Source organism: Typopeltis vanoorti, chromosome 15 (assembly GCF_054136105.1).
Source record: "Typopeltis vanoorti isolate ZY-2024b chromosome 15, IOZ_Tvanoo_1.0, whole genome shotgun sequence".
Taxonomy (NCBI): domain Eukaryota; kingdom Metazoa; phylum Arthropoda; class Arachnida; order Uropygi; family Thelyphonidae; genus Typopeltis; species Typopeltis vanoorti.
In genome coordinates, this window is record NC_143563.1 from 42,288,727 (window position 1) to 42,314,933 (window position 26,207).

A 26,207-nucleotide genomic window follows, 5' to 3' on the forward strand; every position below is an offset into this window, starting at 1 on the left:
CAACTTTACCTGGTAATGCAACATGCAATGATATGTCTGAATAAATTACTGTTTGTTGGCAGCTTGTCCAGAAACTAGTTTTGTTCGGTATCACTTCCATTCATGAAAGACTAATAGCTTATAGTACATTTAGTACCATCAGTATTTCATGGTTTATTTTGGTTAGATAATCCAAGAATTCTGCTGTAGAGACCAAAAATGGAATTTGAGCCAAATAATGAAAATTGTCCACCAACAACTTTTTTATGTGAATCCCACTCATGAAAGATGTAAACCTTCATACATTTCATATTGTGACTTTTATGGTTTACACATGTAATAAAAATTATGTAGAATTTGTTTAAAAACTCCAGTATAGTTTGTCTAGTGTTACATGCTTGTCATCAGGGGGATAGACCATTAACTACATTCAAAAGGTGAATCAAAATAATGAGTCATAATTCATGTGTATAGAGACATGAACTAATATATGCATGATTTTTTAACTCATTATTTTGATTCATCTTTTGAATGTAGTTAACGGTTCTATCTCCCTGACAATGCCCATGTAATAATGGATGAAATATATTGGAGTTTTTGAATAAATTCTGTATAATTTTTGTTACATGTGTAAGCCATGAAAGTTATTTTAATATTTTTTATTGTGGTTATGTTAGGATTAGATAATCCAGTTCTCCTGCACTCAAGACCAAATATGCTTTTTCAGGCTGCTTCGAGGCTTCCAGTAAATGGGTTGTGGTCTCATACTGACTGACAGAAATAATCTACAGCATAAATACTCTCACAACCACCTGCCACATTAGGATAATGAACCCACAGACTGTTAGTTACAAAGTATCTACAGTATCTACTTGATCAACTATACCAGTAGATTGTTGGTCTCTCTCTCTCTCTGCCATGGGTTAATTCTGCTTCATCATACTGCCATGGGTTAATTCTGCTTCATCATATGATCCATCTACTTCCGTTATGTTTTTTCCCATAAGCACTTTCAAGTAAATTAACAACAGTAATGTTGATTTAATGATGAATAAGAACAATTTAATGTTGAACAAAAGCATTTTCAAGAAACATATTAACAGATTTCTTCTTTCTCCCTAATCATTTGCTCATCCCCATAGTCTTATTGTTTTATAGGTCTTATGACCACTCATGTGTGGGTGATATATATATATATATATATATATATATATATATATATATATATATTTATGTGTGTGTGTGTCTATGTACATACACTTATATATGATGTGTATGTACATGGTGTATCTATCTATCTATCTATATATATATATATATATGACCTCTTGTGTGGGTATGATATATATGTGTGTGCATGTGCATACACATACAGCAGCTTGCTGCTGCTACCATTGCTTCAGTAAAAAGAGTTTTCTCTCTAGTGAATATAATTTTTATGGAGCAAGGAGAAAACTTGACTGCATATATTATTAACACACTAAACTTAATGATGATTATAAAAACCTATTTCAAAGGAATGAAATAGGTTTTTATAATCATCATTGTTTAGTGTGTTAACATGATTTTCATGAGTTTACACATAAAGAAAACCAGTATTTAAAAAAAAAAATTAAATAAATAGAAACATGCTTCTGAAAAAGTTTATAAGAGGCTGGCTGCATCAGCCACAATAAAATTCCAAAACTCAGAGATTGCTGGGAATTGAAACAGTAAATTATGAGGTACTGTATTTGTCATGTGCATTACTTTAAATGTCACTTTTGTATTATTAATGCCAAATTTATTTTCAAATTTATATACTGTTTATTAATTTTTACTTATTATTACTTAATTAGTACAAACACACAATTACTCTACATTAAAATAGCAAGTAAGTAAAAACACCATAGCAAGTAAATAAGAGTAAACTTTTTAAATACCTTATTTTGTTATACTTTGCATTAACAGTTTTTGTATTCAAAATAGTGAATTTTAGGTTGTTATAAATAATTTTCTATTTTTGTGAGGAAATTTCAATCCCTGCTCTCTCTCTGTTCCATATTTTTTGTTTTAAATTATGGGCATTATACCTTAAGAAGAAGAAGAAGTGGCCCAGGCAAAATTAAGCACGTTTGTTGAAAAATAATATTCTTGTAAAATTTCTAGAGGAGATAATTCCTACACACGGACTGCTGCATAGGGAAGAGAAGCACAAAAGGTGCTGAAATAAGCATACCACTACTGGATTTTCCATGTAACCATATACAAGATTATTAAGTGCCACTAACCATTGTGGATTGAAGTGCCTGCCACTTTATAGTTTAACAACTAGCTCGCAAAATTCTTGAAATTTTAACAATCAGCACACACGAGCTGGTCCAAGTCAGCTCCTGAAACCGCTGGTTTCATGTCACAAAAATTAAAAATAGCTATAATTATAAAATAAGGAGCTTCTGTAGCTAAGTCAGTACCCTTGGTTGGAAAGATTGGGATCTCAGATTCCAAATGGGATGTGAAGGAACCTTTAAATGGACTTTCAATGCACAGTAAGCTGGCTGACTGACTCATATGTAGGAAGCTGGGTGTTTAATCTGGAAACACAAGCAAGCTATCCAGAGAACACATGCATTTGACAAAGAACAGATTATGCCAGATAGGATTAGCTACCGCTATCCTATCATATAATTATGATAGGATATTGTACAGCTGTGTTGGCTGTGATATAATTCATTAAGCATAACATGTTAAAGAGAAGATAAGGCAATATTATAAAATGAATAAAGAATTTAAGAAAAGCACTTTTGATGAAGGGGATGTACATACATGCCTGTGTTTGTAAGTAACAACAAACAGAAGACAACTGAAAAATCGTTTAGTATTTAGCTAATAAGCCTGTCTTGTGTCTCGCACAGAAGGAATAAATACTTTTATGAATAAATAGAACACTCACTGGAGGAAAAATGTTGTCATCTAATTTTTATAATGTGTATAATAGTGTATCTTGACGCTTGGAATCATAAGAGATCATAGACGAAGAAGAAGATAATAACGTACAGTTTATTCACTATTACAGTGAAGTAATGCTATGCATTAAATTAATGTGTGGTGTGTTTTGCTTTTAGCTCATTAACCTCCTTTATTTGAGTTGTAAGTCAACAGTTAGAATTGAAGGAAGTACAGGAAGATGGTTTAATGTTAAATCTGGTGTGAGACAAGGATGTACATTATCCCCTCTGTTATTCATTATCTATATGGATCACATTATGAAGGAAAGTGGTATTAAACATGATATCAAAATTGGAGATGTTAATGTCAGCTCTTTGCTTTATGCAGACGATGTTATACTTCTAAATAAATCTGCTACAAGTCTGCAAGATTCTCTGACTAAATTGAATAGCTGTTGTAATAGATATGGTATGAAGGTCAGCAATAAAAAGACAAAGACAATGAAAATAGGCAGAATCATTGAAAATGTCAACTGTGTTGTGAATGGAGAACCTGTGGAACAAGTAAAACATTTCAGCTATTTAGGCACGATTTTTACTGAAGATGGTAAATTAAATATAGAAATAGACAACAGAATCAGCAAAGCTGGTATGGTGGGAAGTCAATTGAATAAATTCATATGGAATAAGAGAGAAATTAGTCGGAACACTAAATTAGCTGTATACAAGACAGTGTTCAAACCAGTTTTAACTTATGGATCTGAGAGCTGGGTCAGAAGTAAAACACTTGACCAAAGACTAGAGACCACAGATATGAGAGTCCTGAGAAAGATTATAGGCGTGAACAGATGGCATCAATGGCAATATCATATTAAAAACGAGGATATTAGGAAAGAACTTGACATTGTCAGCATCAAGGAATGTGTTAGCAGAGCTAATCTCAGGTGGTATGGTCACTTAAACAGAATGGGCGAGGAAAGATTAGCAAAACAAGTGTTCTCTGCCAGGTTGGCAGGAAAACGACCCAGAGGAAGACCAAGATATAGGTGGATTGATACGGTACAAAGTGCTTTAGACGATAGAAATATAAGATCTGATAATGTTGGAGTCTTGACAAGTAACAGACTGATTTGGAGGAAAATTGTAGATAGGAAATTAATAATGATGTAATTTTTTTTTCATGTAGTACTATCATATCCTGTACACCCCTTGAGGGTACATGGCAGAAATTTGATGATGATGATGATGACCTCCTTATATAGAATATCGCTAGATAAACAAGGAAAAGTTAAAAAACATAACATTATACAATTTCTTTTTTAAATAAAAGTTTTGCTTATTTTTTAATTGTTGAGATATTATCATACACTGTCGCTACTTAATCCTCCATCTACACACTATCTATTGTTGATATACTACACCAGGGTGGGGAACGTCCGGCCTGCGGATCATATAAGGTCTGCGGGCCGGACCTTATGTGCAAATATAAGGTCCGGCTCGCGAAAACACAAAATCATTTGGTCTGGCCCTGCCAAGGCAACCGCAGGCGGGACTCGACAATAAATCTAGGAGTTTTTTTCATAACAACATAAATTTATGTTAAGTGAATCATAATAATGACGTAAATTTTGAGGGATAAGCAAGGAACGTCCATTGTGGGATAGACAGGATACATACGAGTACCTCGAGAGTTGATGGTACGAATGTTGAATATGTTTCAAATCCAAGATGCAGGATTAGAACAGCGATCAAAGCAAAATAGTCGCGTCGCTGGTGACACACATACACTGGATAGTTATTAAAACTTAAGTTGTGTGACATCCTACAAATGGTGACTACAAAGAAAAGAAAAGTTAATGCAGAGTGTCCATCTTTCCAAGAGAAATGGACAAATGAATATTTTTTTTTGTTGAAGTCAAAGGCAAATCTGTGTGCCTAGTTTGTGGCGATAGCAGTAATGAAAAAAGCCAATCTGGAGCGTCATTACAGCTCAAAACATGCTAAACTCAGTGAATTGGGAAGCCACATGCATTTGGATAAAATCAATGCTCTTCAGCAGAATTTGGAATCGCAACAAGCTGTTTTCACTAGGCCTCGTTGTGACAGAGACAGCGTTATTTAGATGAGTTATGTATTGAGCGAGCTAATCACAAAGAAACTGAGGCCTCATGTAGAGGGAGAGTTTGTGAAAGAGTGCATGGTGGTTGCTGTGGAGTTAGCACCAGACAAAGTAAAATTGTTTCAGAGTGTTAGTTTGTCTCAGTGAACCTCTCAGATCGGATTACTGACTCTAACACAAGATATTGAAAAAACATTGAAGGATTCTGCAGGAGATTTCCACTTTTTCTCTCTGGCTTGTGACAAGACAACGGACATAACAAATACTGCTCAACTGGCCATTTTCGTTCGTGGGATAACTACAGAGTTTGACACATGAGAGGAACTGCTGTGACTGGAAGCCATGCATGGCACTACAAGAGGTGAGGACTTGTTTTATCAATGAAAAACTTCAGCTAACATTTGAAAAGTTAAGTGGCCTTACTACAGATGGAGCTCCAGCCATGGTTGGCTTGCAATGGATTAATTGCATTTGTCAAGAAAGAATTGAATTGTCTCAGTCTTGATCCAAGTGATTTAATTATATGCCACTGCATCATACACCAAGAAAGTCTCTGTGCACAGTCATTGTGGCTCAACAATGTGATGTCAACAGTAGTGTCATGCATATATTTTTTTATCAAAACCCCTTAAACTGGCGGCTAATCAGTCTTGATCAGCCGCCAGTTTAAGGGGTTACTGAATGATCTTGAGTCTGAATACGGTGATCTTGTTTATCACTGTGAAGTTCGGTGGCTGAGTTGTGGAAACATGCTCATGAGGTTTTGCGACCTGTGGGATGAAGTCAAACAGTTCATAGAGAAGAAGGGAAAACTTGTCAGGGAACTCGATGATAGCAAGTGGCTGTATGATCTAGCGTTCATGGTGGACATTACCAAGTACCTCTCAGAGCTGAACGTCAAGCTGCAGGACCCCAACCAGCTTTTCAGCTCCCTGCTTTCAAACGTGAAATCGTTTGAAGCTAAATTAAGGGCTGTGGAAAGTGCAACTCGAAAGGAATAACAGGGTGCATTTCCCCACTCTGGAAGGACAAAGGTCTTCTACGACACTTGAATATGCTGGTGAATGTGCGAAACTAATTGAGGCATTTAATGAAAGATTCAAGGATGTGAAAAGTAAACAAATGGAATTGAAAATCTTTGCTACACCGTTCAATGTCGAACCAACTGATGTGCCTGATAACCTACAACACAAAATCATTTAGCTGCAAAGTGATGATGAGCTGAAAGCTAAGTGCAACAACCTCCCACTGCTTGAGTTCCATAAATGTTACATAAGCAATGATGAATTTCCCACTTTGAGGAGACATGCATTGAAATATGCATCTGTGTTCGGAACAACTTGCTACTGCGAGCAGTTATTTTCAAAACTTACAGTCGCTAAGAGTCGACTGCACTCCAGCTGACTGACTCAAATCTGGAAAAGCAGTTGCGAGTAGCAACATCATCAATACCAGCTAACATCACACGCCTCACCAACGAGAAGCAGTTCCAGCCATCACATTAGAGGTGAGTTAATTAAATGTTTGACCAAATATATCAGGCTAATTTTTAAGTTGATAATTTTTTTTGGCCTGCAAATGATGTTATAAATATCCAAATGGCACTTGGCAGAAAAAAAGGTTCCCCACCCCTGTACTTCACCGTCTACTGCCTGCTGATAGTATTTTTGGCTGTTGTGTTCTCTGGCCAATTTTCCTGTTATGAATTGATGTAATTATGATAACTTTAAAAAATGCTATATACATAAAAATTAATTGAGATAATAATTACTGCAGTTTGAGAAAGATTTAGCAGTGATGAGAGGAGTAATTAATTGAGAAAGATAGAGTGAAGTAGCAGTGATGCCATATGTAAGGCATATGGTACTTGTATCGAAACACAAAAAGTTAATACAGTGGAACATTTATATTAGAATTTTAACTGCATAAATTTTTCACTCAGATATCAAGGGCATCCTGGGAATTCATAAAAAAACAGGACATAAGCAACATAATGAAGCCTCAACAATCAGGCCATATTAATTTTTATTTAAGGGAATAGTGGGATGAAATTATAGTGGGAGGAAGCATTTTTGTCTTACCATTTTGCTTTTTCATGAATATTTGGAAGTGTAAAGTAGTTGGGAAATAAATGCTAAAGATACGGATATAAATGTTACATAGACAAGGATGTCCTGAAAGAAGATGGGATGATGAACTATCAAAATTTGTTGGAAAAAATTGATCAACCATAGCAAGAACAGAGAAAGATGGAAAGAGCTGAAGGAGGCCTTCATCCAGCAGTGGACTGAAATGACTGAAAAGAAGAAGAAAAAGAATCCTGGATGTTCAAGAATTTTTTTTTTTTTATTATTTGATGCATAAGATGCATCAAATTTACTGTAACCTCTTACTACATACTATATTTTTTGCTTAGCTTAAAATTCAGATAGATGTGGTAATCTGATAATGTTATATTTGGAATGTGTAGCATATATATATTGTAAAACAAAAAAGAAAAAGATTATTAATTTTTGGTCACATGGCCTGTGTAGCTCAGTGGAAGTGATGCTTGCATCGTATGTGCTAGGCCACCCGAAGGTATATTTAAGTTCAATCTAGTCACCGACTGGAGGAACTTTTTTGTAAGCCTATCTTTGACCAGTTCCTGAGTTAGCCACTCTCTGGCACGGGCAAGTGGGTTTTTTCTCACTGAAACTTGAGTTTTTGATATGTAAACTCAAAACAATCACCATAGAATCCACATTATTTCAGACAGTAACATATCCTGTTAGGGTTAGGTACCAAGAGATGGCAACACTTGTTTGCCCATCTCTTCATCTGCTTATAATTATATGGGCCAGCTGTGTGTGATCGGGTACCAGTGGAGATTGAACTTCCCACTCAGTCTCCAAGAGTTAGATAGGGTTAAAAGGCCTAATCTTCTCCCTATAAGGAAATAAAAGGCATTAGCTGATATATATATATATATATATATATAATTCATAAATTATTTTTAATGTGTGTGTGTGTTTTTAATACTGTAGGAAATCTAGTGGAGGAAGAGAACACAGCTTTACTTTCAACTTAGCAGATTACTATCAGCTACATTTAGGAGTAGAAAGAATTAGGTAAATAGACAGTTTCAGTTTTTATTAGCATATAAAAATGTCTGTTAATTTGATATATGAAATTTGGCCTTAATATGTTTATTAAGTCCAAATTTCTAATTTTTAGCTGATATATTCAGTTTTATTGGAGGCATTTATAGGTCTCCAATAAAATTTTATTTGTTCTTGTATCAGAATTACTCACAAGCTTTTATTTGACGTGTATACAAATTGGAATCATGATTGAAGGATTTGTTTTGAAATAAAATGTCATGATAATTTACAATTATAATGATTAGCCCTTTGACATATAAATCATTTTTAAAGTTGGAACAGATAAAACTACTATTTATTTAATTCATGTGATTTATTTCATTAATTGTTACCTTATTATAAAGAATATTAATAATTTTGCAAGGTATGATACTTTTCGAAGCACTTAGGTAAATGTAACGGTATCAAACATTTTTTGCCATGTAGTCTCACTTCTTACATTATGCTTGGCACATACATGGCATCTCTTTGTTGGATGTTGCTTTTTATCAGTAGGGGGTATATGTTTAGGGAAATGTGCCCAATTTTTTGCCTGCGGCCTAATTGGGCAGTCCTTTTGTGATGGACGTCCACGGGTACTATAATTGGGTAAAGATATATTTGACAACATATCTTCTGCTGTGTTCAAACAGAAATTGACTATTGTTAATTTTGATGTATTGGGTAGTTTGGAATATAAAACATAAGCATTGTAAATAGCGATATCCATCAAATAGAAAAATATTTTCTTGTAACCTTTGACGCATTTTCGCATAATTGGAAAACAAGCAAGTAGTTGGTCTTACCTATCGACACCGCCCATTCCGCAATTGTATTCAAGAACACATTTAGGTTTTGTTAAAGATACCAAGTAATTTTAAACCTGGTTTTACTCCATTTCCCAAGTAAGCAAACAGACTCAAAGTCAAGTTTGCGCCTGCAATTGATGCAAGTCTAACTGATCCCACAGGTAGTGCAGGACCAGGGCAACTCGTGGCAAAGGTGGAACAAGCTCCGATCACTAATCTTAATATTTACCCTTAATGCCAAAACACATCTCCAAGAAGGGGATGTATGATGTTTTGTATTAAAGGCAAGGGGCCACTACCCAGACCGGTTTCGACCTTTATTGAGGTCTCGTCAGTGGGAGCTAGGCTAGATAAAGAAATACCAAGATTTAGTCATACAGAGCTTGTAAGTATTTTGCCAAAACAAGTTACCATAAGGTGTTTTAACCTTATTAAATAAAAATCTCTGGAGGAGATATCTAGCCTTCTTTATCTAGCCTAGCTCCCACTGACGAGACCTCAATAAAGGTCGAAACCGGTCTGGGTAGTGGCCCCTTGCCTTTAATACAAAACATCATACATCCCCTTCTTGGAGATGTGTTTTGGCATTAAGGGTAAATATTAAGATTAGTGATCGGAGCTTGTTCCACCTTTGCCACGAGTTGCCCTGGTCCTGCACTACCTGTGGGATCAGTTAGACTTGCATCAATTGCAGGCGCAAACTTGACTTTGAGTCTGTTTGCTTACTTGGGAAATGGAGTAAAACCAGGTTTAAAATTACTTGGTATCTTTAACATATTTATACCCAAGGTAAAAATACTTCCTACATTTATAGGAAGTATTTTTACCTTGGTATTTATACATTTATACGAACCTCCAGAGATTTTTATTTAACAAGGTTAAAACACCTTATGGTAACTTGTTTTGGCGAAATACTTACAAGCTCTGTATATGACTAAATCTTGGTATTTCTTTATCTAGCCTAGCTCCCACTGATGAGACCTCAATAAAGGTCGAAACCGGTCTGGGTAGTGGCCCCTTGCCTTTAATACAAAACATCATACATCCCCTTCTTGGAGATGTGTTTTGGCATTAATGGTAAATATTAAGATTAGTGATCGGAGCTTGTTCCACCTTTGCCACGAGTTGCCCTGGTCCTGCACTACCTGTGGGATCAGTTAGACTTGCATCAATTGCAGGCGCAAACTTGACTTTGAGTCTGTTTGCTTACTTGGGAAATGGAGTAAAACCAGATTTAAAATTACTTGGTATCTTTAACATATTTATACCCAAGGTAAAAATACTTCCTACATTTAGGTTTTATTACTTTTTCCTCATCGCCCCTCTTACTTCTCCTTACTTTTCCTGTATCTACTATTTCTTCTTTTGAATGCTTTGTGCTTATCAAGTAAACATCCTTCTTATCGTGCCAACGTAATAACAAAATTCCTCGACAAGATAAAGTTTTTGATTCGCCTTTTTTTATTTTATATATCGTCAATTTCTTAGGCATGTTCTTGTGATTTTTTCTAACTGTCCCCACAACATTTGTACTATTTTTTCTCAAGAAATAAAATAATTCTGGTGATGAAAACCAATTATCTAAGAATAATGTATATCCTTTTCCTAAAATAGGTTCAGCCAACTCCATGACGATATTTTGAGATGCAGGTGTATCGCTTCCCGGAATTTTATCCTTTCCTGTATAAATTTTGAACTTTGAACAATATCCAGAGTCTCATTCACATAGCTTGTAAAATTTAATCCCAAATGATGCTCCTTTGCTAGCAATGAACTGTACATAATTTAGTCGACCTCTATATTTCATAAGGGATTCGTCAATTACTACATTTTTATCTGGTGTATATAATTGCTGAAACTTATTATTTAGGTAGTCGACTATATTTCGCACTTTACATATTTTGTCGTCTTTCTTTCTTGTTTCATTATCCACGAAATGGAGAAAATTAGATATAGCCAAGAAGCATTTACGAGGCATAATTTTTGAATATATGGGTGTCTCGACCACAGCCCTCTTTGACCAATACATGTCTATATTAGATTTTTTTTACCTGTGATGACATAATTATACATAATGCAAAATATGCCTGCAATTCGTCACTTGTTATTGGATACCATTCTTCAATCTTTTTAGTAATTTCCTCGTTTTGCTTGAGCCGCATATCTATTAGTTTCTGTAACTATCATCTCAAAGAAATCATCACAAAGTATTTTTTTTTTTTTCAAAACAGAAAGAGGTGTTGGATTTGCACCAAATCTTAGCAAAGCAATCGCATTGATGCCGGGAATTTCCATAAATGGTTTTATAATAGGTATATTTTCTTTTTCTTGCCAATTCCATTCATTTTCTGTTACATCAGAATCATTGCTACTAAACGATATCGGTCTCAACTTTTACGAACATTGTCTCGAACCGAACTTCCACTGCTACTGTCGCTATTGTCACTTGACAAGTCAAAAATGCCAACACTTTGATGATATAAATTTGTCTCACTGTTTTTATCCAAACTGTCCTCTCCGCTTTCAATATCACTTTTGGCTAACATATTATAAATATTTGCAGACATATTAGGGGCGACAATAAATTGCAACACAAACTAACTAGTGAATAGAGTTTATATGCATATATATTCACTGCCTAACACCCTAAATTCGTTTGAAATTGATGCAAACTTCGTAACGTCTGCGATACATCAAAATCAATTTTGGTGCAATAAACAAAATATGTGTCACAGACGTCTTTGTATGTTAACTCTAAATTCATTTGAAATTGACGCAAACTTCATAACATCTGTAATACATCAAAATCAATTTTGGTGTAATAAACAAAAAACTTGTCACAGATGTCTTTGTATGTTAACGGGTTAAGTAATGCATTCTGGTAATAGTGCTTAAAGGATAAAATAATATACAGATGATATTATATCATATGATAGTAGATTGATTCCACATGATTAAAAAATTAAATAAGACTGACGAATATAATGAGGTATAATGGTAATTACATTCATATTTCTAGAATGTTTAATGAAGAGTATTTAGAATTGGACAATGAAGCTATAGAGGCTCTATGTACATAATGTACATAGAGGCTCCATAACTTCATTGATATGAACAATGATGCCCATTGGTTGGATTCAAATCCTGTCTGGACTATAGAGCTGATAGGATGTTTTATCCCACAAAACAAGCAACCCAGCCAGAAAAATGTATGCAATTAACAGACACAATACACTGTTCAGCCATAATCCAAACAACAGCAACACAGAATGTGATAATGGCAAAGGTCACCTCAGTTTTTGAACTATGAGGCCAGAGATCTGAAATTACAAAATTCAGATCTCTGGGCTCATAGTCTCCTATCTAATGTTGTCTCATTATTTTCTGTGGATTTGTTGGGGGGGGGGGGGGGGCAAAAACTTTTGAAAACAGTCAAGCATTAATTTGAGGAACTTGAATGTTATTTTTACGCACAATAGCATGTTTAATATTATTACACATCATTCTTCATTTTAGCTAAAACTCTGCCTGGTTACTTTGGTTGAGTGGATAGCATATCCAACCAACAGCAAGATGAATTTCAAGCCCGTTGTGAGACCACTGTCTTGCTGAAGGCTGAATGTGTGGCAAAGTTACATGTTTGGTCTCTAGAGTAGGATTTCCACATTAAATTAATACACAAAATTAATTTAAAAAAAAATAATAATTTAAAAAATCTTAGCTCACCACAGTGCTGGTGTGCTATATGTTTACAACCTTTTATATATCGAGAATCATAAAAAAAAAAAAAAATTGCTGAGTTTTCTTTTCATTCACAGTTAAGTATTCTCCTAAACCAAGTTTCATTTAATAGATGAAGAAAGCATGTTTTTCCTGAATTATGCAAAATGAAGAATTTCGCATAATTCAGAAGAATGAAGAAGAAATGCATTTTGCTGATAATTCTGAAAATTATATGCTATGAAATATACTGTAAAAATTCATAATGTTTTGATATGATCAATAATAATCACTTAATAAAGTTTGCATTTTTGCTAAGGCAAATGTAAAAGCACCTGACATGTCTGGATGTGATGCAAACTAAAACTGATTTTAGATGAGAACTAAAATAGTAAGCTAATAACTAAAATCATTCAAACTGTTTAAATGAATTTTATATTCTATCAGTTTAAAATGTTGCCTTTGTTTTAGTATTTGTATTTGTATTGCAGAGTTCCTGAAATAATATTTCAACCACCTATAATAGGAATAGACCAAGCTGGTCTTGCAGAAACTTTGGAATCAGTATTTGCAAGGTATCCTGTTGATCAACAAACACATCTTGCTAAGGTGATTTTTTATACAAACATCTGCATTTATTTGCTTATGATAATATGCTATACTCTTACAAGTTATCAAGAAGTCCTGACCTTCAACTGTTTTTTAAAAAAAAGCTATTCCTATTCCTTTTAGTTTGCTACAGCAAACTAAAGGATTTTTTTTTTCTTTCTTTACAGGCAAAGTGAATTTCCTTTAAAATTCAGTTACTATAGGATTTTGGCTAAGAATTTTTGATAGTTTGTTGTAGTGATAATGCAACTAGTATTATGGATCTTAAAAAGTTGTTTTAAAAAATGTAATTCAGTTATTCCCAGTGAGCAGTTTAACATATTTATGCAAGATGCGTATGTAAGCCAACAGGCAAGGAAGTGACCAGCTGCATGATACACATTTAGTATATCAAGGAGGTACATTTTTTTATATATGCATACCAGCCACTGAATTAGAAACCTTTATGCAGATGTATGTAAAAGTCACATACACAGCATATATGCAAAATACTTGGTCACGTGCATCACCACGTGTTCTAGGCAACTATTTAAGAATTCTGCTTGTCAGTAGTGTGTTGATCACAATGGGAAAAACAAAGGATCATTCAGAGTTCAATAAAGGGCTTATGTGGATGCGCATCTGGTTGCAGCCACAATTTTGAAAACAGCAGAGCTGACTAGTTTCTCAAAAGGTGAGATATCCTGGGTGTTTAATCAGGAATGTGTGAAAAATAACCCACATTGCTTGTATAAGAGGAGTGATTGTGATCCTAAGACAGTCTGTCTGAGATTGCCATCATCTGAGAAGGCTTGTATGGATGAACAGAACTTCCTGTTTGTCCAAACAGACTGGAAGTTCTGTTTGTTTGGACATTAAATAATTCTGTTTAAAACAAGCAGAATCATTTAATGAAGGTTGTTCCTGGTCCATATCTCACCAAACTATGCACAGGGAATCAAAGATGATTGGTACTGACAATTACATACCTATATGTGATTTTCAGTACCTATATGGAAAAAACTGATTTCTGCAGAGAACCAGAAAGTTCGTTTGCAGTGGTGTAAGGAACACCATGAATGCATGCTAGAAAGAAAAAAAAAAGTCGTAGTCTGGCGAGTCACTGTACACTTTGTTCTGTACTGATAGTAGGCAGAGAGTTTGGTGGAACCCCATGAAGCAACGAACCCAGCTTACCTTGTAAACATAACTTAATGTGTCGTGATGTGGGACATGTTCTGTTGATACAGAACGGGTCCCCTGATATTGCTGGAAGGTCAAGTGTCCTCCAAGGAATATCTGAACCCATGTGTTGAGGCTTAAGTGCTGTGAAGAATTCATGTTGGAGGTTTAATGGAATATTATCAGCACTGAGAAAGGATTAAAACTAATTTTAATGCTTCCAATATTTCGTCTCAGTCGAAAGAGACATCTTCAGTGATTACAAAAAAATTTTTTGTAACAACACACACAAATACAATACAACAGTGAGTGAAACTAAAGTCCTATCTAGGTGGTGCACCCTCTATGGGCATTTGCAGGTGGCCTAGGATGTAAAGAGAGATCTCTGATAATTAATGTTTCCCAAATTTTGGGAAGTTTTATGCAACCGTATTTGTTTAAATTAGGTTGATTCCTGAGTGCAGATTCAAAGAACGGTCTTTCTTTTTTGAATTTACTATGGTGGAGCATGGTTTTTTTTTTTCAGGAGATCCTGTGGGTTGTATCCAAACCATCGTCTGCAAGGCCAGATTGACCATAATCATGATTGCAGATGTATGACTTGTGTTCTTTTAACCAATTCTGCAATTACAATTATGGTCAGTCTGCCCTTGCACTCTAGGGAGTGCAAGGGCAGACTGATCATTTGGACGTCCCGGAGGTGTCAGATAATAATAATAATAATAATCTTCCCTGACGACTACAAAGCCTGGATCTGAACCCCGTTGAGAATGTATGGGACATGTTAGAAAAACAGATCCAGGAGCAAAGTCCTCTTCCATCAGATCTGAGCCAGTTAAAAAACTGTTTGGTGAATGTCTGATATGTTGCAGATGTAGATGCAGTCATCCAGCCTTTTGGGACCTATGCCAAATATATGCTGCAGTTTGGGCTGTAGGAGGTCAACACAGTATTAAATAACAGTTTCTAATTCAGTAGCTGCTATGTGTATATATTTTCAGGTTATTATGAGGTTTGTGTTTATTTTAGAATTGGCTGTAGCCATGATAATCATTGATTGGTCTCAGTGTCCACTGTAAATGATATCAGTATTTTATTTATTTATTTTTAAAACCAATATAATAAATATAATGCAGAAACTATCTGCAGCATATTTATTAAAATTAGTATAGCAACTGTACAGAATATACAAATGTATAATTTCGCAGCATTGTCCTCCTGGTTGTGATGCTTCTGTCTAGTATGCACACACACACACTTTTGTGTATAGCTGCACAAGAGGCAAAAATCAGTTCAGCTGCAAGCAGCATATATGGCACTCCACTTCTTGATCAAGGGCAAAATGAGTTGCCTAATGCAAACTAATCTGCATTTCGCTTAAGTAATGGAAGGCTTTGTTTGTATGGATAGTGAAATACCTGATTATTAATAACAAACTATAGAAATGGAGTAAAACTCATGTTAAAACTTATTCATTTCTAGAATTCGTAGGCATCTTCGGTATGGAATTATAGAATGGCAATCCAACAATAACAGACAATTCTAAAAAGCACCATCTTAGTAGCTATGAAAGATAACTAAAACAGTTAATAATATCCTAATTTTAAAAAAAATAATATATATATATTATTTTTTTTTAGTTAGGATATATATACATATATAAGTTAGGAAAGATTAGCAGGTTTAAAAAAGTACTATCTCCCACAAAGGGAATAGACATAGACCATCTGATCTGTTTAAGCTGGGACAGTGAAATAATGTTCACATGTTTGTTTAATGAAGGACTCGTCTTGTTTAAGTGAACATCTGGAAAACCTAGAGGTGGAAGCTTACCCTTATGAGAGAAGTGAGAAAAGTGAAGATTTTTCTGATATGCCAAAAGGCAACAAAAATGTTCAGTGGTTTTAGAATTTATGCTATGCATTCAGGAATGCTTTGTGCATAAGGGATAGGAATGTGAATCATTTCTTCTACATTAGAAGAGGCAGAGATTCCATAACTGTTAAATGTTTTTTTATGAAGGAATCATTAAAACCATTTGATAAGAAGATGGATTTAATAAGAATATGAGTTACAACAGTTTCTTTCCAAATTAAATTCATTCATCCTGGAATCCAGTTTGCTTTGGAAAAAGAAACAGATAACGAAATAGCCTTTTTAGATCTATTAATTCTTCATCAACAGTATGACAGCTTACAGTTTTCAGTTTTTTAGGAAAAAGACTCATACAGGCCAGCCATTATATCCATGCTGAATTTCACCACCCTTCTAATCAAAAGGCTGGGACTATATGACCTTGTTATATCATGCTCGTTCTTTATTTTCTTCTGATGAACTTTTACAGAAAGAATTGCGACATAATAAATCCGCCTTCTTTTCAAATGATTTTAATGATTCTTTTCAAAAAAGCTTGTCTTCTAATACAGAAGGAATAATTTATATTCTTATCCCTCATGTATAAGGCATGTCTGAACATGTAGCAGAAATTTTAAAATCACTGAACATTTTTGTTGCCTTTCATCCCATCAGAAAAATCTTTACATTTCTCAGTTCTCCTAAGGATGTGGCTTATTATCTTATTTTGGACAAAGTGGAAGATCTGCTTTTATTTGTCTAGAAGAACTTGTCTTATATTAAATTTCATGAGCCTGAACAGTCCGGACTTACTGAGCATACTATCTGCACTAAACACAGAATTCACTGGAACCAGACAAGAGAGTCTTTTATAAAAGTTGTTCCCTAATATTACTCCATTGTCCTAACTTAAACAGAATTCAATGCTTTTTAAATCTGATAATGTTTCCTAATTTTATATATATATCTATCTATACATATATTTAGCAAGTTATTGACCTTTTAAGTTAAATTACATTAACTACTAAAGTGTCATATTTTAGAATCATCTGTTATTGTTTGATTTCTTCTCTGTAATTCTGTATACTGAAGTTGACTATGAAACTATGACGAAAATTCTACAGATAAATATTTAATGTGAGTTTTCCTCCATTTTTATTGTTTGTTAATTATAATGCTGATTATTCAAAGTCATCATCATCAAATTCCTGACATGTACCCTCAAGGGATGTACAGGATATGATAGTTCTATATGAAAAATTTACATCATTACTAACTTCCTATCCACAGTTTTCCTCCAAATCAATCTGTTACCTGTCATGACTCCAGCATTATCAGATCTTATATTTCTCTCTTCTAAGGCACTTTTTTACTGTATCAATCCACCTACATCTTGGTCATCCTCTGGAAAGTCAAACACTTTAAATAACCATGAGGTTTATGTGTATAGTTGCATAAATATTCAGCAGTGTGCAGCCATTTAAAAAAGATGAAAACAGTTATACATAATAAATCATTGTGAATACAGGAAACCTCACTTAATGCGATTAATTAATTCATCAATTAATAAGTGCTTAGTGAAATTGCATTAAGTGAATACAATAAACAATAGGAATAATTATAATTCATTCAGTTAGTGTAAATTTGAAAAAAAAAAGTTATGTATAATCTATATTAGAAGATAAAATAATCAAAGTTAATAAAAGTCAATTGCTTAAATTTTTATTTAATGTCTAAACATTTGATTAAGCTAGTTTTTACAAAAAAAATCAACCTCTCTACCGGCCATGATGGATGAAATAATGATACCAAATTGCACTTCTTATCCATGTTATTCAATAGGTATTACAGAATCGTATCCAGATTTGCTGAACGTCCATAGACATCATGGACGATTGGAGTGTTAAGTAAAGATGTTTGAATTGTACTTGTCTTTTTCGTCTTGTTATGCAATTTGCGATTGCTTTATCAAGATTTTGGTGGACTTCGAAGCTTTGTTCCATATCAGGATCAAATAAAATTTCCTTATCATGCTCAATCTGATTGAAAACTAGCTCATGTTACCATATCCTCTTAGTCATAACATTCTCTTCTTGTTCGCACTCCTAACCTTCTTCATATGCATGCTGTTCTTCTAGTTGAAGGAAATCATTCTCACTTAGCTGTTCTGAATGGGAATCGAGCAAGTTTCTCACATCTTCATTATCCATTTCATGCCAGCCAGGCTGGCTGAGTGGTTAGCATATCTGCTCTCCAGACAAAGGGCTCAAATCCCGTCGTGGGCATGGATGTTTGTGATTGTCTGTGAAAATAGTAGTGGTGGTGATCAGCAGTAGATGGCATTGGTGTAGTTGCAATCAGTTGGTGGATTTGAGTGGTGGAGAAAGAGTTGTAGAGCAAGTGCCCTCCCTTCATGAGTCTTTGGACTCCCTGGAGGTGTCAAATAATAATATTATTAGCTTTGCTCTTTTCTGCAAAGTTTCCCAAAATATTTTTGTATGTCTGACAATCATTTCCTATTCTGCCATTTAGATCCCCAACGGACGAACTTTTCCTTTTTTCATTGTGTCAGTTGTTTTCTCTAAAGCCTCAAAAAATTGAAATGAGTGACTTATTTCAAGAGAAATAAGTCACTCATTGTCCAGTTCCCCATGCTGATATTTGCCCACATCACTCTACTTGAGACTGCCTGCCATTCAAGAAGATTAGTCTTGTATTTAGTGTTGAATACTATGGCTACTCCTTCTTTTCCTTGATTGGCATTGCCTGAATATAACATTTTGTATATAACATTGCTACTTTATTACTGCAGCTTTTTTTTATCAGTCTTTCTCTTTTTTATATAACAGAGATTGCACGTGCGCTTGCAATGATAGTTTTGAGTCAAGTGTCACCGGCTACTACCCACTGGCTGCTTCACTGAAAAGTGCTGCCGCTCACTGCAGATTGGCGACAAAAAAATTGCATGAACTGATTAATCACTTTCTTAAAGTGATTAAGCGTTGCCGGCCTGTTTGGCTGAGTGGTTAGCATATCCGCTCTCCAGCCAAAAGGCTGCAGGTTCGAATTTTGCCTTGGGCTTTGATGTTCATGATTGTCTGTGAAAGTACTAGTGGTGGTAGTCGGCGATAGATGGCATTGGTGGTAGATGATGAAGGTTGGTGGAGTAGTGAGACGAAAAGTTGTAGAGTAGATGCCTTCCCTCAATGAACCTTTGGACTCCCTGGAGGTATGATGTAATAATAATAATAATAATAAAGCGGTGTTAGATCTGAAATAGGTGACTTCAAATTTTACATGATGTCACCATTCCAGAATCTAACAATTAACAAAAAATATATATGCATACTTATCTTTTAGCACAGTGTAACTATGTTTTTTTTTTGTAACAACATCTTGTATGATAAACTGTGAATCAGCAAAAGGGGCAGATATGAGAGAAATCATTAGTGAAATATTATAAATGAAAGAATGCGTATTATTCAGCAACATAGGGCAAAGATCGCCCTAATACTATAAGAGCAGCATAAGCACCCGTGGGTATCACATCTAAGAAGACATCATGATGCATACATTCCCAGAAACAAGAAGTCCCGTATGTTGATCGGTGAAGTCACCCAGCCTGAGACCAATGGGTGAGACGATAAGAGAAATTCAAACTCGGAAAGGTGGCGCTCTAGGGAAGCGTATAAAACCCGCGACAGTAAAATAACCCCGTTTTTTCTTGTTCCTGCATTTCTCTTCGTGTGCTCCAAGAGTTCATTGCAGTTCAGCTCTCATTTTGAGGGCTGACTTACGAAAAGTTCCGGCATGACACCGCAGGAGATTTTGCCAATATCAACCATAGGCCGTCAATGAGAAGGTCATCGACGTAAAACCTTAGCAGAGAGATAACACCCAGCTCAGGCAAGCATGTGTAACCCACGTGGCGATGAGATCGAGAAAACCAGAGTCGTAACAAAGAAGGAAGGACGGAAGAAAACCGATAAAGAATAGATAAGTACTCTCACTTGTTCTAGCCTCTTTAGAGAATTGACTAACAGTGTTAAGAGAATGCATCTTAAAATTTGTAATGGAAGAAAGAGTGAAGAACTATGATTTATGTAAATGACCATGCTTTCGAAATGAACTTTAAGAACTTTCAGTTAGATAGAGGTTCTGTCATAATTAATCTGAGAGAGATTATTTATGTGCTAAAATGCCTGTGTCCAATTGAGCTGTAATTAAGAATGTATTTTATGTTGAGTTATTAAATTTGCTATCATTTTGAAGTCAATGCATAATGGTTTTGAGAGTGAAAGAATGGTAGAAGCTTAAATTAGATTTCATAACTACTTTAACTTATATGGCATTATATAATGAGTTTAATAAAATATTTTGATTCCTTACTTACATGTGTTTCTGATCATGATGACTGACCCTGACCCTTCATAAAACATCGAACCTGTGATCGTGTGTGTGTGTGTGCCAGGATACCCCAATTGAAAATAGTAAGGCACGACTGCAAATAAAATAAGCCAGAGAACCCAAGGCTTCTAAGAATTTAATTAACATTATTAGTGGCACCTGATATTCTATGATTACCCTAAAGGCTGAGTTTATCTCTAACCTTAAGGCCCAGGTTGGAGCAGATAAAAAATAAATTTTGCCTGAGTGACCAGGATAACTCATGGAATTCAGGGAACAGGTAATTTCTGGTGGCCCTTAAAAGGTTAAATTACGTAAGAAAAGGTATAAGAGAAGCGAGACATAATGTTAAGATTAATATTAATGAAGATCACATAACAATGGCGCAACTGACTTAACAAAGAGGTACATGTGATAGAATTTGATATAGCAGCTGAAGTAGAAAAGGATAAAGTTAAATATATTGCCTCGATATATCAATATCAGAGATATACGACGCAACAGCGGGGAAATAGTATCATTTCACTCACTCGCTCTAACTGATTATTGTGCATATCGAATTCGCGTTAAGTGAGGTTTTCCTGTACCCTCTGACTTTCCGTCATATAAAATTTGATCTCAAATTATCATATGTTGGAAATTTCCAGGAAAATAAAGTGGTAGAATAGCATAGAAAATGCATCTTTCATGCTGCTAGTCTCTTTACTTATTTTATAAAGGACTTGATTAGGTATCTGAGCTTTTGGTTAAATATCATGTCCATTTGGGCTGTGATGTTGTAGTGTTTGGTGTCAGTTGTTACAGGCCATCCTGTCATCTATAGGACTAGTGCTGAAATTTTGATGGCTGATTTGCAGGCTTATTATACATGATCTTGGTATCCCACCATATCTCATTTCATGTGAGTATTTCTCTGATAAAAGTTCACATTTTGACAATGTTGTTACCTTTGCATTATTCTTAGAATAGTGCAGTAAATTAGTTTCCTTGAAGCCGACTCTGATAATTACTGTCATGAGGCAAGACATTATAACCACCTTCCTAGTAGTGTGTTGGGCCTCCTTTGGCCAAGATAGTAGCTTGTGCCTCATCTTGGTATTGACTTTGCTAGACCACAGAAAGTGTCCTGAGGTTTTGTGGACAACCAAGATAGAATAACACCCTTGAAGCCAACATCCGAGTGAGGCACTGGCACTGAACAGCAGATGTGCCATTCTGCATGATCCCACAGATGTTTGATGGGATTCAAATCAGGAGAATTAGGTGGCCAAGAGAGCTGCTCTTCAAAGCATGCTTACACAATGCGAGCCTTGTGAGCATGAAGTATTGTCTTGTTGGATGAGTCTAGATCCATGGGGCCACATTGTCACTATGTAGGGTAATACTAGGTCTGAAACATTCTTCAGATTATTGACATGACAGTAATTATCAGAGTCGGCTTCAAGGAAACTAATTTACTGCACTATTCTAAGACTAATGCAAAGGTAACAACATTGTCAAAATGTGAACTTTTATCAGAGAAATACTCACATGAAATGAGATATGGTGGGATACCAAGATCATGTATAATATAAGAATCAGTAGTCAAGATGCATTTCATGGGGATGTAAGGACTCCATGATGTCACGAGAACATTTCCCATATCAAGATACTGCCACCATAGCCTGCTTCTAGCCAACCATGCAGTCTAGTTGACCAGAAACAGGCTAGGTATATAAATGCATATAAATATGGTAAGATATACACTTCTTTGAGTGACATTATCTCGTGCAACTTTTGTATTTTCCCCTTACACTATAACAGGTTCTGCAGCTTTTTATCTTTTACATGTTAATTGAGCATTGTGAGTGATATACAATGTGACCCCTATGGCAAAAAGTTTTTTTTGGACTTATTGTTTATTTTGCCATCCTAAACTTGATTAGCACAGGTTATAGACAATTGTTATTTATCACGCATGTGTTTTGCTTTCTGAAATATATAATATATATATGTAACTTTTACCATGGAGTGTTAAAGTGTTGGAGTGTTTTATATATAGACAGTTGTTATTTATCACACACGTGTTTTGCTTTCTGAAATATAATATATATTATATATGTGTAACTTCTACCATGGAGTGTTGGAGTGTTTTATATATATATATATATATATATACACACACACACACTTCTGCAATGATAGCTAACAAGCAAACAAACAGACTTCTTTCTTTTTTGATTCAGTAATAGAAGTGGGTGGGGAGGAGGGTTAAGAAATATAGCCAAATTTTTGAGAACAGTTAATGATGCTTGTCTTTCTTTAAAAACAGTAAAATATTCAGTCAAGCATAATGACTAAATAGTTTGAGCTTTGCTGCAGTTGGTTATGTGTAGTGTTGACACAGTAACTTGCAATATTTCAATCCATAGGGACTAAAGAAATAGGATTGTTGCTGCAAAAGTTGACTGTAATTCATATCTCAGCAGGTATTATATGAATATAATCATATCTCCCTCTCACCTTTGCAAAATCACTCACCATAACAAATTGATAAGAATGTCCTGAATAAAACTTCATAGAACAGTGTTTTTTAAAGCACTTTCCACTGTATTTCCACTGTAAACACTTTCATTTCCTATGAGTTTACTATAGAGAGAGTTGCATGTATTACAGAAGCATCTCTTATATACATATACTTAGTAATTATGGTTACTGACCAGTTGTCATTTGGTCTGAGTTATAGGCGACTCACAGTATAACAAACTACTGAAAAGTCCCTACCAGAACCACATAAGTACAATATTTCTAAAAGAAATACACTATAACAATCCAGCTGTGACAGACTATTCCTGTAATCTTTATATGGTTGCTATAGTGCCAGTTTATTATTCTGAGTTACTGTGTTCTGAGTTAGACTTAACATGTTGGGCTATTTTGTGGGATGAAAATTAGTTTTGGAGGAGCAAACCCTTCACCTTCTTACTGAATACTGCAAAGTTGCTAATGATGCAGACACACATTTTCTGAAGAAATAATTATATGATTTTTTTAATGACCCCTAGAGATGTGCCCATGGAAAACTTGCCTTCCTGAAAATTATGTGATTAAAAAATATTCTGAACCATTCCATCTGATTTACAGTGTAGCTGTCACCTTCATCCAACTGAAACTACAGTAGATTCTGGTTGACTGGTCTACAGGTTAATTGGGCCAGCCAGTAACTTCTACCATGGAGTGTTAGAAAAATTATGTTATACTATTCAAATATGTTAGGAACTAGCAAACAAAAGCTGTTAGTTATTGAAAAAAGGACCAGGCCTCCATGAGGCCTGGTCCTTTTTTCCCAGTTCAGTACTGTGTTAACAAAAATGTGTGGATATCTGATTTTTTCAAGAATTGGCTTATAAGTTGGGATATGGAAATCAAGAAAAATTTTATTAGTTGTTGATAATTGCTAAGGCAGTCAGTGCAAAAGTTAATATTTTATAATCAATATAGTTTATGTATTGATTATACAGTTGGTATTCCTCGCCAATACCAATAGTTGGCGAGGAATAAGTAACAAAATCATTCAAAACTGTTTTGCTCATATGGTTTTAAGTATTCAATCATGGATATGGCCAGGGGCAGCTCATCTATAGGGGCCGGGCCCCACCTATATTTGTATAACTAGTCCAATAATTGTAGTTTTAAAAAATATGTTTCTTGTAATTATTATTTTTTGATCTATTTCCAACACGTTTTATTGTTTAATAAAAAAATTACTGTAGTATTTTGTGGCAATATTGTATAATGCGACTTAGTACGGTCTCTGGGGCCAGCCACGGCTGGCCCTATTTTATGTGTAGAACACAGGGCATGTATGAGACACATGCACTAGCGATCGTGTTTGTTTACCCACCACAATGCTTATCTTGGGGCCAGTTTACTCTGGCCCAGTCACTGTGATGGCACATACATACATACATAGCGCGCGATTCTTTGATTGTGAAGCACGTGCACTAGCAATCGTGTTTGTTTACCGGGCACAACGCTTATTTGGGGACCCGTTTAGTCTCCAATCACTGCATTTCTACGTAAATAGTGCGTGATTCTTTCATTGTCTTATTATTTATTCTCATTGTTGATCTGTTTTATTGTTTTTAGTGTGTTTAATTATTGTTGTAATTTTTTGTTATAATTTATTTTAAAGTTTACATTTTTATTATGTCCATAAACAATACATTTTAACTATGAACAAAATCGATAGTTTATTGGAAAAATGTTTCTTGTTATTAAGTCTAGAAGAAAAATTGGAAATCAAAAGACTTGGCGCATACCAACCCAGAGATGTGTGTATTACTCAACAAGATGGTAAAAAAAACAAAAACATTTTATGTAACCTGGTTTGACAAGAAATCATCGCTTAGTGTGAATGATGAAAAAAAATCTTTGTTCTGTTTTTATTGTGTTTTGTTTGGTGGCGAGAGCTTGTGTACACTCAGTGGCTGTAAAGTCCTAAAACATCTTTCCAAGCTAATACAAAAACATGAATCCAGTAAAATTCATATAAACAATGCGGTGCAATTTCAAATGTTCGGTAAAATGAACATCTTATCTTCTATTGATACTGGATATCGTCTTAATATAAAGAAACATAATGAATTAGTTGACAAAAATAAACATACTTTATCGAGGATCATAGACTGCATAAAATTTTGTGATGTACATGAACTGCCGTTAAGAGCATGACGAAACCATCGATTCGAACAATCGAGGAGTGTTTTTAGATATGGTTTCATACACAGCTACATTAGATAGTGTTTTAAACAATCATCTTGAAAATTCAAAAGTAGCAAAAAATACTTCAGAAACCAACGAAAATGACATTTTAGACTGCATGTATAAAGTGTATATAGAAGAAATTAAAAGTGAAATTGATAAGACGAGCTTTGTTTCCTTGAGCAGACGAGACAACCGATGTATCTTGTCGTTCACAGTTCGTAATTATTTTGCGTTACCAAAAAGATTCTCAATCAGTTGAAAGGTTTCTAGCGTTTATTGATGTTCTTGATAGGACTGCTACAGGACTTACAAATGTGTTAAAAGAAGAACTGAAATCTTTTAGTCTCAACAAAAAATTGATCGCACAGGCCTATTATGGTGCAGCAGTAATGAGCAGATCACGAAATGGAATACAAAGTTTAATGAAAGAAGTTTATGCCCATTATGTTCACTGTTATGCACATCAGCTGAATTTATTTTAAAAAAAGTCTGTTCATCAAATAAGCAATTAAGAAAATTTTTTTCTACCTTAAGTGGATTTGGTGTGCTCTTCTCATCCTCTCCAAAACGAAATGACTTGTTCGCGAAATTAGTCAAACACAAGTACCAAGAGTTTGTGAAACACGATGGAATTTTTGTTCCAAGATAGTGAATTGTATAAAAGAGAATAAAATAGAGCTTCTAGAATGTTTTAACAAAATCATAAACAAAGAAGGATGGGACGACAAAAGCATGTGGGAATCGGATGGATTCA

The 26,207-nt window shown here is 34.8% G+C and overlaps 1 protein-coding gene across 3 annotated transcripts in view; it reads left to right on the top strand.

Annotated features, from left to right (window-relative positions):
- The window catches only part of Arp5 (Actin-related protein 5), a 172,185-nt gene that overhangs the window by 140,212 nt on the left and 5,766 nt on the right, over window positions 1-26,207 (top strand). For all 3 annotated transcript variants that reach the window (XM_090404574.1, XM_090404575.1, XM_090404576.1), the window contains exons 16-17: window positions 8,052-8,135; window positions 13,168-13,285. In XM_090404574.1, the coding sequence (XP_090260700.1) occupies window positions 8,052-8,135; window positions 13,168-13,285 (202 nt within the window). The remainder of the gene's footprint in view (window positions 1-8,051; window positions 8,136-13,167; window positions 13,286-26,207) is intronic.